This window comes from Hemibagrus wyckioides, linkage group LG06, assembly GCF_019097595.1.
Source record: "Hemibagrus wyckioides isolate EC202008001 linkage group LG06, SWU_Hwy_1.0, whole genome shotgun sequence".
In the NCBI taxonomy this organism is placed as follows: domain Eukaryota; kingdom Metazoa; phylum Chordata; class Actinopteri; order Siluriformes; family Bagridae; genus Hemibagrus; species Hemibagrus wyckioides.
In genome coordinates, this window is record NC_080715.1 from 2149573 (window position 1) to 2168954 (window position 19382).

General features: G+C 44.2%; 2 protein-coding genes across 2 annotated transcripts in view; one reads left to right on the top strand and one right to left on the bottom strand.

The window, feature by feature from the left end:
* The window catches only part of LOC131353975 (protein lifeguard 3), an 11548-nt gene extending 5718 nt beyond the window's left edge, over positions 1-5830 (top strand). The window contains exons 9-12 of the mRNA XM_058391148.1: positions 1-78; positions 434-529; positions 4863-4916; positions 5141-5830. The exon at positions 1-78 is cut by the window's left edge and continues 10 nt beyond it. Coding sequence (XP_058247131.1) covers positions 1-78; positions 434-529; positions 4863-4916; positions 5141-5290 — 378 coding nt within the window. The 3' untranslated portion in view covers positions 5291-5830. The remainder of the gene's footprint in view (positions 79-433; positions 530-4862; positions 4917-5140) is intronic.
* A 1635-nt stretch (positions 5831-7465) lies between these two features.
* The window catches only part of dars1 (aspartyl-tRNA synthetase 1), a 31145-nt gene continuing 19228 nt past the window's right edge, over positions 7466-19382 (bottom strand). The window contains exons 12-18 of the mRNA XM_058392703.1: positions 16500-16647; positions 10258-10404; positions 10146-10188; positions 9922-10002; positions 9705-9816; positions 8921-8992; positions 7466-8278 (exon numbers count right to left, since the gene is read on the bottom strand). Of these exons, the coding sequence (XP_058248686.1) occupies positions 8187-8278; positions 8921-8992; positions 9705-9816; positions 9922-10002; positions 10146-10188; positions 10258-10404; positions 16500-16647 (695 nt within the window). The 3' untranslated portion in view covers positions 7466-8186. The remainder of the gene's footprint in view (positions 8279-8920; positions 8993-9704; positions 9817-9921; positions 10003-10145; positions 10189-10257; positions 10405-16499; positions 16648-19382) is intronic.

A 19382-nucleotide genomic window follows, 5' to 3' on the forward strand; every position in this document is an offset into this window, starting at 1 on the left:
ACGAAGGCAGTGTTCTTGGCTGTGGGAATAACGGCGCTGGTCTGTATCGTGGTCACAGTCTTCAGTTTCCAGACCAAGGTAGAGACCGGACACGCGCTCTGAAAACACGCCTTTGTTCAGCCTTATCAAATGAAACCGTTGTCTCGCCTTACAATGGCCAACTGTCCCTCTTAAAACATTTATTCCTGCTAGCAAAATCGACCCAGACTGTTCCCGACACTGAACCCCTGAGTCACCCTGTAACCCCTCACGCTGCCTCAGGACTTTAATGATATAAAAACACATTCTAGAATAATCTGTGTATTAGCTCAATATTAATAATCCTAATGGACAAGGAACATCACCTTCTGTCTGTATCAGCTCAGTACTACATGTATCAGCTCAGTACTACATGTGTTCAGGATAGTGTGTGTGTGTGTGTGTGTGTGTTAAGGTGGATTTCACCTCCTGTACCGGTTTGTTCTGTGTTCTGGGCATTGTGGTTCTCATCACAGGCATCATCACAGCCATCGTTCTCTCCTTTCAGTATGTAAGTGTTAACACTCACTGTAACACACACACACACTCACTGTAACACACACACACACACTTACTGTAACACACACACACACTCAGTGTAACACTCACTGTAACACACACACACACTTACTGTAACACACACATTTACTGTAACACACACACACACTCACTGTAACACACACACACACTTACTGTAACACACACACTCACTGTAACACACACACACTCAGTGTAACACTCACTGTAACACACACACACACACTTACTGTAACACACACATTTACTGTAACACACACACACACTCACTGTAACACACACTCACTGTAACACACACACACACTTACTGTAACACACACACATTTACTGTAACACACACACACACTCACTGTAACACACACTCACTGTAACACACACACACACACACTTACTGTAACACACACACACACTCACTGTAACACACACACACACACTCACTGTAACACACACACTGTAACACACACACACACTCACTGTAACACACACACACACTCACTGTAACACACACTCACTGTAACACACACACACACTCACTGTAACGCACACACACACACACTCACTGTAACACACACACACTCACTGTAACACACACTCACTGTAACACACACACACTCAGTGTAACACTCACTGTAACACACACACACACTTACTGTAACACACACACACACTCACTGTAACACACACACACTCAGTGTAACACTCACTGTAACACACACACACTCACTGTAACACACACACACTCACTGTAACACACACACACTCACTGTAACACACACTCCCTGTAACACACACACACTCAGTGTAACACTCACTGTAACACACACACACACTTACTGTAACACACACATTTACTGTAACACACACATGCACTCACTAACACACACACACTCAGTGTAACACTCACTGTAACACACACACACACTTATTGTAACACACACATTTACTGTAACACACACACACACTCACTGTAACACACACACACTCAGTGTAACACACACACACTCACTGTAACACACACACACTCAGTGTAACACACACACTCACTGTAACACACACACACTTATTGTAACACACACACATTTACTGTAACACACACACACTCACTGTAACACACACACTCACTGTAACACACACACACTCACTGTAACACACACACACACACTCACTGTAACGCACACACACACACTCACTGTAACACACACACTCACTGTAACACACACACACACTCACTGTAACGCACACACACACACACACTCACTGTAACACACACACACTTACTGTAACACACACACATTTACTGTAACACACACACACACTTACTGTAACACACACACTGTAACACACACACACTTACTGTAACACACACACACTCACTGTAACACACACACACTCAGTGTAACACTCACTGTAACACACACACTCACTGTAACACACACACTATAACACACACACACTCACTGTAACACACACTATAACACACACACACTCACTGTAACACACACACTATAACACACACACACTCACTGTAACACACACTATAACACACACACACTCACTGTAACACACACACTCACTTTAACACACACACTCACTGTAACACACACACTCACTGTAACACACACACACACTCACTGTAACACACACACACTCAGTGTAACACTCACTGTAACACACACACTCACTGTAACACACACACACTCACTGTAACACACACACACACACTAACACACAAACTCACTGTAACACACACACACTCACTGTAACACACACACTCACTGTAACACACTCACTCATTGTAACACACACACACACACTCACTGTAACACACTCACTCATTGTAACACACACACACACTCACTGTAACACACACACACACTATAACACACAAACTCACTGTAACACACTCACTGTAACACACACACACTCACTGTAACACACACACACACTATAACACACAAACTCACTGTAACACACTCACTTTAACACACACACTCACTGTAACACACTCACTATAACACACACACACTCACTGTAACACACACACTCACTGTAACACACTCACTCATTGTAACACACACACACTCACTCACTTTAACACACACACACTCACTGTAACACACACACACACTCACTGTAACACACTCACTATAACACACACGTACACACAGGGTAACACTCACTATAACACACACACTGTAACACTGTAACACACTATAACACACAAACTCACTGTAACACACTCACTGTAACACACACACACACACACTGTAACACACACACACACTATAACACACAAACTCACTGTAACACACTCACTGTAACACACACACACTCACTGTAACACACACACACACTATAACACAAACTCACTGTAACACACTCACTTTAACACACAAACTCACTGTAACACACTCACTGTAACACACACACACACACACTGTAACACACACACACACTATAACACACAAACTCACTGTAACACACTCACTGTAACACACACACACACACACTGTAACACACACACACACTATAACACACAAACTCACTGTAACACACTCACTGTAACACACACACACTCACTGTAACACACACACACTCACTGTAACACACACACACTATAACACACAAACTCACTGTAACACACTCACTGTAACACTCACACACTCACTGTAACACACACACACACTCACTGTAACACACTCACTATAACACACACGTACACACAGGGTAACACTCACTATAACACACACACACTCACTGTAACACACACACACACACACTGTAACACACACACACTATAACACACACACACTCACTGTAACACACACACTCACTGTAACACACTCACTCACTTTAACACACACACACTCACTGTAACACTCTCACTCATTGTAACACACACACACTCACTAACACACACACTCACTGTAACACACACACACACTATAACACACACTCACTGTAAGACACTCACTGTAACACACACACACTCACTGTAACACACACACTCACTGTAACACACTCACTCATTGTAACACACACACACACACACTCACTGTAACACACTCACTATAACACACATGTACACACAGGGTAACACTCACTATAACACACACACACTCACTGTAACACACACACACACACTCACTGTAACACACTCACTCATTGTAACACACACACACTCACTGTAACACACTCACTGTAACACACTCACTGTAACACACTCACTGTAACACACACATACACACAGGGTAACACACACTATAACACACACACACTCACTGTAACACACACACACTCACTGTAACACACACACACACTATAACACACACACACACACTCACTGTAACACACACACACACACACTCACTGTAACACACACACTCACTGTAACACACTCACTCACTGTAACACACACATACACACACACACTCACTGTAACACACACATACACACAGGGTAACACTCACTGTAACACTCACTATAACACACACACACTCACTGTAACACACACACACACACTCACTGTAACACACACACACACTATAACACACACACTCACTGTAACACACACACACTCACTGTAACACACACACACTATAACACACACACTCACTGTAACACACTCACTCATTGTAACACACACACTCACTGTAACACACTCACTGTAACACACTCACTGTAACACACATACACACAGGGTAACACTCACTGTAACACACACTATAACACACACACACTCACTGTAACACACACTATAACACACACACTCACTGTAACACACACACTATAACACACACACACTCACTGTAACACACACTATAACACACACACTCACTGTAACACACACACTATAACACACACACACTCACTGTAACACACACACTCACTGTAACACACTCACTGTAACACACACATACACACAGGGTAACACTCACTGTAACACACACTATAACACACACACACTCACTGTAACACACACACTATAACACACACACACTCACTGTAACACACACACTATAACACATGCACATGTTCTAACACACACACACACAGTGTACAGTAGGTGACTGCGGTAGACAGACAAAGATTATGTAATGATGATCAGTGTTGTGTGTGTGTTGTGTGTGTGTGTGTGTGTTGTGTATGTGTGTTGTGTGTGTGTGTGTGTGTGTGTTGTGTGTGTTGTGTATGTGTGTTGTGTGTGTGTGTTGTGTGTGTGTTGTGTGTGTGTGTAGTGCTGAATGAAAGTCTCCTGATTTCTGCAGTAATGACCTGATGTGTGTTTTCCTCTGTACTGGGTTTAGATTCAGTGGCTGCACATGCTGTACGCTGCTCTCGGGGCAATCGTTTACACTCTGGTGAGTTTACTCACAATGTGTGTGTTACAGTGTGTGTTCTTCACTGTCAGTGTGTCCACAGCAGCAGCACTGACCACAGTCACTGGTCAACACGACTAAAACGTTTTTTAAACTTAAGTGAACGTGATGTATGTAATGTTCTGTTATAGCTGATTAATGAAAAAAAATGAATGAGCTGCTGTAATCACTCGTGTGTGTGTGTGTGTGTGTGTGTGTGTGTGCAGTTTCTGGCATACGACACTCAGCTGCTGTTGGGGAACCGAGCTCATAGCCTGAGTCCCGAGGAGTACGTGTACGGAGCTCTGTCCCTCTACACTGACATCATCCAGATCTTCCTCTTCCTGCTGCAGATCACCGGCAGCAGCTCCGACTGAACACACACACACACACACACACACTGTCTCTCACACAGCTGCTTGTGCATTTACATGATTATAATATTTGTGTTAATCAGATCAGATTAATTATAAACCCATCTTCACCCCTGCTTCGTCCAGCAACCAGAGCCGGGCCTTTCACACACTCTCAGATAACCAGCACTGCAGTGTGTGTGTGTGTGTGTGTGTGTGGTAAATGATGAATCTGGCTCAGATATGTCACAAATTAGATATTTATTAATGAAAATCCTTCACAGAGCCTGTTAGTAAATTGGGTTGTACACCTTTCTGTTGTTATTAACACCCACACACACACACACACACACACACACACACACACACACACACCTGTACTGACTCAGTGTGTTAATGTTCTCTGCTTGTTTGTATTCACTCCAGACAGTTTCTATTTTCATAATATAAAACTAAACAGATGTTTAATAACGGCTCTGCCTCTTTGATCAGTGCCGTGTCTTCGCCTCTATTCATTTATTACTCCATCACGCCGCTGCTGATTTCTGGAATCTGATTGGTCAGAAGAGGATACAGGTTTACATGGATGCATCTGTCGTTTCTATAGTAACGGTTCACTGCACGGGATGTGAACAGTGGACATGTTGGTGTATTATTTTGATCTCAGTGATGTCACTCAACACACCGTAGCGGAGTCGGTCTCGTCAGTAACCCGATCCACACAGAACACGAGATCAGACTCTTCAGTACAGAGAGGACGATCTCATTACCGTCTGAGTGAAGGTCAGAGTGGACGTAACCTTCACTACTGAGGCTGTACACTCTCTCTCTCTTTTCCACTACCTGTCTCACTCTCTCCTTATCTTACTCTCTGTCTCTCTTTCTCCCTCTCCCTGTCTCACTCTCTCTCTCCACCCCCCCCCCCCCCCGTCTCACTCTCCTCATCTTACTCTCCACCCCCCCTCTCTTTCTCTCTCTCCTCGACACCTTGACTCGTTATTCATCCAGTCTTCCCTCTGTCTCAGGAGCACAGGATGTTGAATTACTCTGCTAAGAGTTCTTGTAAATTTGTCCACACTCATGCTTCTCAAATTCTTTTCATTAATTAATTAATTGGTTGATTGATTAATAGATTTTTTCATTTGTAACTATTTCATGAGGTTATGTACCTGACTGAAACTGTCTGAAATATTTTTGTAAAGTAGATTTTCTGAGATTCAGCACACTGATGGAGGAGAGTGAGCTGCCTGATAAACCCCACTCTGGCACTATAGCACCACCTACAGGACAAAGCCACACCTTCACAATTATAACAGCTCAGTGTCAGAGACTCCATCAGTCACTTTACACACACTGGATTATACAAATCTCCATCAGATCCAATCTTCACCGTATTTAGATCAGGGCATCATGAGAACATCAGATGTTCATACCGATGTAACAGTAATGATCTCAGTAACAGTGTGATGTATTCAGACCAGACTCTGTATCTGTAAACGAGATGGTCTTCTCAGAGTTTGTGTAAACTGTCCTCTAGAGGGAGCTCTAATTCACAAGCTCACAAAACTGCTGCTCATTTGTGAGCATCTCACCTGTTTTAATGATTCCCTGAGAGCTGAGAGTTCCACAGGAACACCATCCTATATCCTGGGATTTACAGAGTGTTTTAACCTCTATAGACAGTGTTTAATCAGCAGCACATCTGGATCACAGCATCGGAACAAAACACACCGTTCTCAGAGTCCTGATGTTGGGCTTTTTCAAATCTAAAAACTAATTCAGAACAAATTTCTTTCCTTTTATTTTAAATTTTACTTATTTTTCATTTTCTGTCTGATAAGCAGAATAATTATTCCTAAAAATTGTTCTGTTTCCTTTTTTCCCCTTTTTTATTCTTTCATTACAGATTTAGATTTTTTATATTCAATTTCTTTCTTTTTTTCTTCGCTTTCTAATTCATTTATTTCTTTTCTGTTTCATGTTTTTGTATTTCCTTAGTCCTTATTTTCCTCCAATTTATTTTTTCCCTTTATTATATAAACACAGTAAAGTACATCCCTTCATCCATCCCCCTTTCTTTTCTCTTTTACCTTCATATCCAAGTGTGATTACTCATCTTCCTTCTTTCCTATACTTTCATTCCCACCATCTTTGTGTGTGTGTGCGTGTGTTATAGTAATGAGAACATGCTCTTTAATTCTTTATTAATTCATGTATTTATTTATTTATTACACTGCTGTAATGTTGATGTGTTTAAAACTCCTCTTCATCACTAAGAGCAACAGAGTGAAGTGACCGGGTCACTCACTGTGCCCTAGTTAGTGCACTAGCTGCATGTGCCAGCTAGCAAGAATGACTTCAGTAGGAAAAAAATAAACAATTTATCTGAACTGAAAATGTATATTAGTTAGAATAAGACCTGGGACACATCTCAATCCACAGTCTAGTGCACTACAGAGTGTGTGTGTTGTAAATGTCGTATACTAGTACTTAGTACAGAGTGGCATGTTATTAAGCACACTATTTCTTAATAAGTCCAGGGCTGCGTCCCAAATCACATACTAACCCAGTAAACTCTAGATAAATATTTATCACTTGACTTTAGCCCAAATTACAGCCCACAGGACTGAAAACAAAAACAACACTGCTGTAATACTTTCACACACTATTCAGTACAGTAGTGTGTGGTTTGAGATGCGGCCGTACCCACCGCTTCACCATCATTAGAGCACAGATTAAAGTTATTTAATGTTCACTTCATCCCTCCATTAGTCAGGACTGACCTCATCGTACACGTCAGTATCAAATGTTACAAAATTAGCTGGCTTTTAATTATTATTATTGTTTAATTATGAAAATACCCTTCCTGTTCCCTGTGTGTGTGTGTTTGAGGTCAGCCAGGGAGCATCGCCTTTGACCTTTAGGGTGTCAGGCGCTTGGGGTCACGGGGGAACATGGAGGTCTGACGCACGTTGTGTAGGCCGAGGTACAGCATGGTGACTCGCTCCAGACCTGACAGAGGACACACACAGACGTTTAGACACAAGATTTGTCCCCAATCACACAATAGTGCACACTAAGTAGTGTGCTAAAAATTAACCTCACAACATAAGACTTGGGCTGTGTCCTAAATCACATCCTAATCATCAGTAATGAGGATATTTGAAACTCTCCTCTTTTAAACCTGGGTTAAGTCTCAAATCACTTACAAGTGCACTAAATAGTGTGCTTTGACCTGACCGAGAACAGGACCTGGGCCACGTCCTTAATAATCAGTCCAGACTGAAGTCTAGTGCAGCAGAATGTCATTTGGGACATGGCCGCACATTCGTGTCTTACATAACAGTGTGTGAAGCTTTACTACAGACAGGAGCGAACCTGGGCCACGTCCAAAACCGTAAGAGACGTAAGACGTTTTATAAACACTTTGGGGGTGTCCCAAATCAGACTGTAGTGTGCTAAAATGTACGTAAATCTATCTTAGCCCATGACTTCAGTTATGCCCCAACACTACACAATAATACTGCACACTACTAAGACAAAATAGTGCACTACTGATGAACCAAGTTAAATACAAGACCTGGGCTACGTCCTGATTCACAGTCAAATGTGCCAAGTAGTAAAGAAAGAGAAACAGAGGGTAGAGTCTCTCACCGATTCCTCCTCCAGCATGGGGCGGAGCTCCGTAACGGAACGAGTCAATGTAGGCTTTAATCTTCTCCAAGTCTAAACACACACACACACAAACACACTTGACTCATCTGATTCATATACATTATGTGACGGTTTATAGTTACACTGATTCACAAAAATGAATTCAATTATTCACATCAAGTCATATGACTCTTCTGATTCAGTTCACAGACTGGTGTAATTCATATGACTTCAGAGTTGCACTCATTATTGATTCACAGATGAATCATATAGATTGAATCAAATCATTTGATTCAGTTCACAAACTGATGTAATTTATATGACTTCAGAGTTGCACTAATTACTGATTCACAGAGTAATCATATCAATTGATTCATCCAATTCAGTTCACAGACTGATGTTATTTAAATGGCTTAGAATTAAACCTATATACTGACTCACAGATGAATCAGACAATTCCATATGGCTCATTTGATTCAGTTCACAAACTGATGTCATTTATTTGGCTGTATAGAACGAAACTTATATACTGATTCACAGACGAATCATATCAATTGAATCAATACATTTGACTCATCTGATTCAGTTCACAGAGTCAATGTTACTTAAATGGCTGTTTAGAATTAAACTTATATACTGATTCACAAATGAATCAAATCATTTGAATCACTGCTTTGACTCATTTAATTCACTTGGGAGACTAATGTGATTTAGTATAGTTGATAGCTGAAGGATAGTGTGTGAGAGAGTGAGTGTGTGTGAGTGTGTGTGAGTGTGAGATTACCGATGCCGTGATGGAGCGCTCTCTCAGTGAGCAGCTGAGCGTCGTGGACTCTCTGAGCTCCGGACAGGATCTCCTCTCCTCTCATGAACATGTCGTAGGAGTTGGAGTATTTCTGTCCAACACACACACACACACACACACACAGACACACACACACACACACGTTAGCCGTGCTGTTGAGGTTCAGTTTAGCGGTGTAAAGCAGTCTGAGACTCACCGGGTCATGTGGATCAGGCATGGTGTAGAACGGCCGCACCGCCAGAGGATATTTATCCAGGACGTAGAAATCTGTATCATACTGCAGCACACACACAGGAACATCAACACTTTACTGAGTTCTACACAATATACACCAGCACACAACACACACTCCAGCCTCATCCACACTGCCTTGTCTTCTTACTGTTTAATCTAAATGAAATAATCTGTTATTATTATTACCTTCTCTTTGACGAGGCGACCAAGCAGCTTCTCATTTGGTGTGCTGAGGAAGTCAAACATATTCATTAATAACAAAACAGAGAGGGTGTGTGTGTGTGTGTGTGTGTGTTACCTGAGATCCTCCTCGTCCCCCATCTCCACTCCAGCTGAGCGCAGCAGAGCCACGGCCTCCGTAAACTCCAACCTCAGAGTCGGCTCCAGGAACTTAAACGGCTCACTGGGGTACTGCTTACACACCGTCTGGATCTCCGTCTGGAAACTGGAGCATGCACACACACACACACACACACACACACACACACACACACACACACACACACACACACACACACACACACACACAGAGAGACAGAGTGAGTGTATCAGTTACTTTGTTTGACCACTAGATGGCACCAGCAGCCTTCAACACTAAAATCACAGCCTTAAGATGTGAAGAACTTCAAAAAGTATAAACAGCTTGAGGAGAATTAACGCTCTGCTTATGTGTTAAGTGTTAACACTCATGTTCATCAATCAGATAGAAATCACACAACAATCCACAGGAATGAACACTGTTCTCCACAATCATCTCCAGAAGCACTAACACCATTCCCCTGAACACTAACACCATTCCCCTGAACACTAACACCATTCCCCTGAACACTAACACCATTCCCCTGAACACTAACACCATTCCCCCGAACACTAACACCATTCCCCTGAACACTAACACCATTCCCCTGAACACTAACACCATTCCCCCGAACACTAACACCATTCCCCTGAACACTAACACCATTCCCCCGAACACTAACACTAACACCATTCCCCTGAACACTAACACTAACACCATTCCCCTGAACACTAACACCATTCCCCTGAACACTAACACCATTCCCCTGAACACTAACACTAACACCATTCCCCTGAACACTAACACCATTCCCCTGAACACTAACACCATTCCCCTGAACACTAACACTAACACCATTCCCCTGAACACTAACACCATTCCCCTGAACACTAACACTAACACCATTCCCCTGAACACTAACACCATTCCCCTGAACACTAACACCATTCCCCTGAACACTAACACTAACACCATTCCCCTGAACACTAACACCATTCCCCTGAACACTAACACCATTCCCCTGAACACTAACACCATTCCTCTGAACACTAACACTAACACCATTCCCCTGAACACTAACACCATTCCCCTGAACACTAACACCATTCCCCCGAACACTAACACCATTCCCCTGAACACTAACACTAACACCATTCCCCTGAACACTAACACCATTCCCCTGAACACTAACACTAACACCATTCCCCTGAACACTAACACCATTCCTCTGAACACTAACACCATTCCCCTGAACACTAACACTAACACCATTCCCCTGAACACTAACACCATTCCCCTGAACACTAACACCATTCCTCTGAACACTAACACCATTCCCCTGAACACTAACACTAACACCATTCCCCTGAACACTAACACCATTCCCCCGAACACTAACACTAACACCATTCCCCTGAACACTAACACCATTCCCCTGAACACTAACACCATTCCTCTGAACACTAACACTAACACCATTCCCCTGAACACTAACACCATTCCCCTGAACACTAACACCATTCCTCTGAACACTAACACTAACACCATTCCCCCGAACACTAACACCATTCCCCCGAACACTAACACCATTCCCCCGAACACTAACACCATTCCCCTGAACACTAACACTAACACCATTCCCCTGAACACTAACACCATTCCCCTGAACACTAACACCATTCCCCCGAACACTAACACTAACACCATTCCCCTGAACACTAACACTAACACCATTCCCCTGAACACTAACACCATTCCCCTGAACACTAACACCATTCCCCTGAACACTAACACTAACACCATTCCCCCGAACACTAACACCATTCCCCCGAACACTAACACCATTCCCCCGAACACTAACACCATTCCCCCGAACACTAACACCATTCCCCTGAACACTAACACCATTCCCCTGAACACTAACACCATTCCCCCGAACACTAACACCATTCCCCTGAACACTAACACCATTCCCCTGAACACTAACACTAACACCATTCCCCTGAACACTAACACCATTCCCCTGAACACTAACACCATTCCCCTGAACACTAACACTAACACCATTCCCCTGAACACTAACACTAACACCATTCCCCCGAACACTAACACCATTCCCCTGAACACTAACACCATTCCCCTGAACACTAACACCATTCCCCTGAACACTAACACCATTCCCCCGAACACTAACACCATTCCCCTGAACACTAACACCATTCCCCTGAACACTAACACTAACACCATTCCCCTGAACACTAACACCATTCCCCTGAACACTAACACCATTCCCCTGAACACTAACACTAACACCATTCCCCTGAACACTAACACTAACACCATTCCCCTGAACACTAACACCATTCCCCTGAACACTAACACCATTCCCCTGAACACTAACACTAACACCATTCCCCTGAACACTAACACTAACACCATTCCCCTGAACACTAACACCATTCCCCTGAACACTAACACCATTCCCCTGAACACTAACACTAACACCATTCCCCCGAACACTAACACTAACACCATTCCCCCGAACACTAACACTAACACCATTCCCCCGAACACTAACACTAACACCATTCCCCCGAACACTAACACTAACACCAACCCCCCCAACACTAACACTAACACCATTCCCCCGAACACTAACACTAACACCATTCCCCCGAACACTAACACTAACACCATTCCCCCGAACACTAACACTAACACCATTCCCCCGAACACTAACACTAACACCATTCCCCCGAACACTAACACTAACACCATCCCCCCCCACACCAACACCAACACCAATCCCCCGCACACTAACACTCACACCATTCCCCCGAACACTAACACTAACACCATTCCCCCGAACACTAACACTAACACCATTCCCCCGAACACTAACACTAACACCATTCCCCCGAACACTAACACTAACACCATTCCCCCGAACACTAACACTAACACCATTCCCCCGAACACTAACACTAACACCATTCCCCCGAACACTAACACTAACACCATTCCCCCGAACACTAACACTAACACCATTCCCCCGAACACTAACACTAACACCATTCCCCCGAACACTAACACTAACACCATTCCCCCGAACACTAACACTAACACCATTCCCCCGAACACTAACACTAACACCATTCCCCCGAACACTAACACTAACACCATTCCCCCGAACACTAACACTAACACCATTCCCCCGAACACTAACACTAACACCATTCCCCCGAACACTAACACCATTCCCCTGAACACTAACACTAACACCATTCCCCTGAACACTAACACCATTCCCCTGAACACTAACACTAACACCATTCCCCCGAACACTAACACTAACACCATTCCCCCGAACACTAACACTAACACCATTCCCCTGAACACTAACACTAACACCATTCCCCTGAACACTAACACCATTCCCCTGAACACTAACACCATTCCCCTGAACACTAACACTAACACCATTCCCCCGAACACTAACACTAACACCATTCCCCCGAACACTAACACTAACACCATTCCCCCGAACACTAACACCATTCCCCTGAACACTAACACTAACACCATTCCCCTGAACACTAACACCATTCCCCTGAACACTAACACTAACACCATTCCCCTGAACACTAACACTAACACCATTCCCCCGAACACTAACACTAACACCATTCCCCTGAACACTAACACTAACACCATTCCCCTGAACACTAACACCATTCCCCTGAACACTAACACCATTCCCCTGAACACTAACACTAACACCATTCCCCCGAACACTAACACTAACACCATTCCCCCGAACACTAACACTAACACCATTCCCCCGAACACTAACACTAACACCATTCCCCCGAACACTAACACTAACACCATTCCCCCGAACACTAACACTAACACCATTCCCCCGAACACTAACACTAACACCATTCCCCCCAAACCCTAACACTAACACCATTCCCCCCCACACAAACACTAACACCATTCCCCCGAACACTAACACTAACACCATACCCCCCAACACTAACACTAACACCATTCCCCCGAAACCCTAACACTAACACCATTCCCCCGAACACTAACACTAACACCATTCCCCCGAACACTAACACTAACACCATTCCCCTGAACACTAACACTAACACCATTCCCCTGAACACTAACACTAACACCATTCCCCTGAACACTAACACTAACACCATTCCCCTGAACACTAACACTAACACCATTCCCCTGAACACTAACACCATTCCCCTGAACACTAACACTAACACCATTCCCCTGAACACTAACACTAACACCATTCCCCTGAACACTAACACTAACACCATTCCCCTGAACACTAACACCATTCCCCTGAACACTAACACCATTCCCCTGAACACTAACACTAACACCATTCCCCTGAACACTAACACTAACACCATTCCCCTGAACACCAACACCATTCCCCTGAACACTAACACTAACACCATTCCCCTGAACACTAACACTAACACCATTCCCCTGAACACCAACACCATTCCCCTGAACACTAACACTAACACCATTCCCCTGAACACTAACACCATTCCCCTGAACACCAACACCATTCCCCTGAACACCAACACCATTCCCCTGAACACTAACACCATTCCCCTGAACACTAACACCATTCCCCTGAACACTAACACTTCAGGAGAACCGACACATTTAAGCAGCATCATATCCAGCTCCGAACATCTCATCACACCCCACACTGAACACCACTCCCTAAAACAAACACCATTCCTCACAATCAACAGTCCAGAAAACAAAAGGCTTTAGAGACCCAACAGCATGCTAATGAAAAACAGTTCCTGTGTTTCTCTTCCATCAGAAAAGAAAACACACACACACTCTGGAATACACACACACACACACTCTCTGTAAAACACACACACACACTCTGGAAAACACACACACACACACACTCTGGAAAAAACACACACACACACACACACACACACACACTCTGGAAAACACACACACACTCTGGAAAACACACACACACACACACACTCTGGAAAACACACACACACTCTGGAAAACACACACACACTCTGGGAAAAACACACACACTCTGGAAAACACACACACTCTGGAAAACACACACACTCTGGAAAACACACACACACACACACTCTGGAAAACACACACACACACACACTCTGGAAAACACACACACACACACACTCTGGAAAACACACACACACACACACACTCTGGAAAACACACACACACTCTGGAAAACACACACACACTCTGGAAAACACACACACACACTCTGGAAAACACACACACACTCTGGAAAACACACACACACTCTGGAAAACACACACACACACACACTCTGGAAAACACACACACACACACTCTGGAAAACACACACACACACACACACTCTGGAAAACACACACACACACACACTCTGGAAAACACACACACACACACTCTGGAAAACACACACACACACTCTGGAAAACATACACACACACACTCTGGAAAACACACACACACACACACTCTGGAAAACACACACACACACACACTCTGGAAAACACACACACACACACACTCTGGAAAACACACACACACACACACTCTGGAAAACACACACACACTCTGGAAAACACACACACACACACACACACTCTGGGAAAAACACACACACACACACACACTCTGGAAAACACACACACTCTGGAAAACACACACACTCTGGAAAACACACACACTCTGGAAAACACACACACTCTGGAAAACACACACACACACACACACACACTCTGGAAAAAACACACACACACACACACACACACACACTCTGGAAAACACACACACACTCTGGAAAACCTTTAAAACATGCCTTTAAAAGGAACTACAGTGCCGAGATGATGATGGAACTCAAAGCTTTGGAGAACATTTTACTGGGGAACTCCCACAGTGTGGAATCCCACAGCTCTGGGTACACGGGATGGAGCCATCGTACGCTCAGAACATCCCTGTGATGCAGCTGCAGTTCCACAGAACAGAACCCTGGGGTTTCCTCACAGCTCTGGAGAATGTCTGAAGCAACAACATTTTGGGGAAACAAACACCTTCCCTATGATCTGAGCACGTGATGATGAAACACTCCGATTTCCTCTGCAGTGTAATAAAAAAGCAGTTTTTATCAGTGTGTGTGTGTGTGTGTGTGTGTGTCTCACTTGTCCCTGAGTCCTTTGAAGATCTGCACCATGGTGTCGGTGATGGAGTTGATGACCTCGTGGTAGTGATAATTAAACGCCATCTCAATGTCCAGACCAACAAACTCCGTCAGGTGACGATGAGTGTTTGAGTCCTCCGCTCTGAACACTGAGAGAGAGAGAGAGAGAGAGAGAGAGAAGATTAAGACAGTCACTACAGTCAGCTGTTCTTGTTACTGTTTGTTGTTAATGAAGTCATAAGTTGAAGTCATAACTCATAATTACCAAAATCTGACCTGAAAAAACAAAAAAAACAACCAGGAATTCCTACTTAGAGAATCAGGACAGTCTCCACAAGTCATAGCTCCTCCCACTGATACTGTTACGGTTACTATGGTAACGATACGTCAAGAGGTAGAGTAATCTGTGTAGTATCAGTGAGGCTGTACTGACAGAGCAGAGTGACTCTCATCATCATCATCATCATCTCTACTGGTTTATTTCACATGAACCTCAATAACACTGTATTAAAACCCCGGGGATTCCCCTGGATACTGCAGGGGAGTTTGAGAACCATGACAACACAACAATAGAGAAGTGAGAGGGGGGGGGGGTCGAGAGAGAGAGAGAGAGAGAGAGAGAGAGAGAGAGAGAGATGGAGCTGTGTTAGTCCCTACAGAAAGCATGACTGGGTCTGAGCTACTGTAGAACTCTGTGGTCTGGTGTTTTCAGCAGAGGGGTGATTCCCAGAGATTGAGAACCTCGGGGAACCCCAAAACCACCCCGAGTGTAAGAGTGTGAGTCACTGACCGACAAACACACACGCATGGAAGGGTTCTGTAAACAACACTGCCTCTTATCTCTACAGCAGAGATGAGGCTGGGGTTTAGAGAAATCAATCAGTTACATGTAATAAAGTTCTGGGGAAAGGAGAAGCTCACGACAGACACACACACAAACACACACACACACACACACACACAACTTCTACACAAACCCAGTGAGTTTTTATTATTATTATTATTATTATTATTATTATTATTATTGTGACTCATTTTTCTCTCAGGATTTCTCCTGTATGGTCATGTGACCACTAGGGGGCACCACTGAGGGTTGAGAAACCACACCACCACAGAGCCATCTTTGATCTCACATGGAGGATGATGCAATAACAATAGATCAGAACTCCTGCTAATTAGCTAGCAACCTGAACACCAGACCGGACCTGAGCTGCAGACCAGACCTGAGCTCCAGACCGAACCGAAAGTACAGACTGAACCTGAGCTTGTCTCTTGTGTCTGTGGATAAAACCATGAACTATAAAGTGATCAGACGGTCAGGTCAGTGATGAGATCTGTACATGTCCTTCATCTGCCCCGAGTGACCTGGAAAGAGTTTCCCCAGAACCGAGCAGTGTAGAGTCCAGAGCTCTCCTGATCCAGGCCATGACCTTCACATCCTCCTCACACCTCTATCTTTACCTTTACGGTTTATTTCATCTTACTCTACTTCACACAGCTGTTCCTCCCACGTTCCTCTCCTTCCTGTTATTCTCTCAGTGTTTCAGCACAAAACAATTCAGCTCTGCTCCATTTAATAACCTCTTCATCTCAGCTTCTGGACTCAATCACAGCACACTGACCAGAACAGACAGACAGGTACTGCTAACTCTGATACTGCCATCAGACAGACAGGTGTGATGTGATGACAGACAGAAGACAGACTGACAGACAGAAAGGTAGAGAGACAAACAGGCAAGGCAGAGAGAGAGAGAGAGAGAGAGAGAGAGACAGACAGACAGACAGACAGAGAGAGAGACAGACAGAGAGACAGAGAGAGGGAGAGAGAGAGAAGAATGCATGGAGACAGAGGGAGAGGCAGACATGCACTCCTCCTGTTCTGTGTGTGTGTACATGTGTGTGTGTGTGTGTGTGTGTGTGTGCGTGTATGTGTGTGTATATATATGTGTGTGTGTGTGTATGTGTGTATATACATGTGTGTGTGTGTATGTGTGTATATACACATACACTATATTGCCAAAAGTATTCGCTCACCTGCCTTGACTCGCATATGAACTTAAGTGACATCCCATTCCTAATCCATAGGGTTCAATATGACGTCGGTCCACCCTTTGCAGCTATAACAGCTTCAACTCTTCTGGGAAGGCTGTCCACAAGGTTTAGGAGTGTGTTTATGGGAATTTTTGACCATTCTTCCAGAAGCGCATTTGTGAGGTCACACACTGATGTTGGACGAGAAGGCCTGGCTCTCAGTCTCCACTCTAATTCATCCCAAAGGTGTTCTATCGGGTTGAGGTCAGGACTCTGTGCAGGCCAGTCAAGTTCATCCACACCAGACTCCGTCATCCATGTCTTTATGGACCTTGCTTTGGTCACTGGTGCACAGTCATGTTGGAAGAGGAAGGGGCCAGCTCCAAACTGTTCCCACAAAGTTGGGAGCATGGAATTGTCCAAAATGTCTTGGTATGCTGAAGCATTCAGAGTTCCTTTCACTGGAACTAAGGGGCCAAGCCCAGCTCCTGAAAAACAACCCCACACCATAATCCCCCCTCCACCAAACTTTACACTTGGCACAATGCAGTCAGACAAGTACCGTTCTCCTGGCAACCGCCAAACCCAGACTCGTCCATCAGATTGCCAGATGGAGAAGCGCGATTCGTCACTCCAGAGAAAGCGTCTCCACTGCTCTAGAGTCCAGTGGCGGCGTGCTTTACACCACTGCATCCGACGCTTTGCATTGCACTTGGTGATGTATGGCTTGGATGCAGCTGCTCGGCCATGGAAACCCATTCCATGAAGCTCTCTGCACACTGTTCTTGAGCTAATCTGAAGGCCACATGAAGTTTGGAGGTCTGTAGCGATTGACAGTTGACAGAAAGTTGGC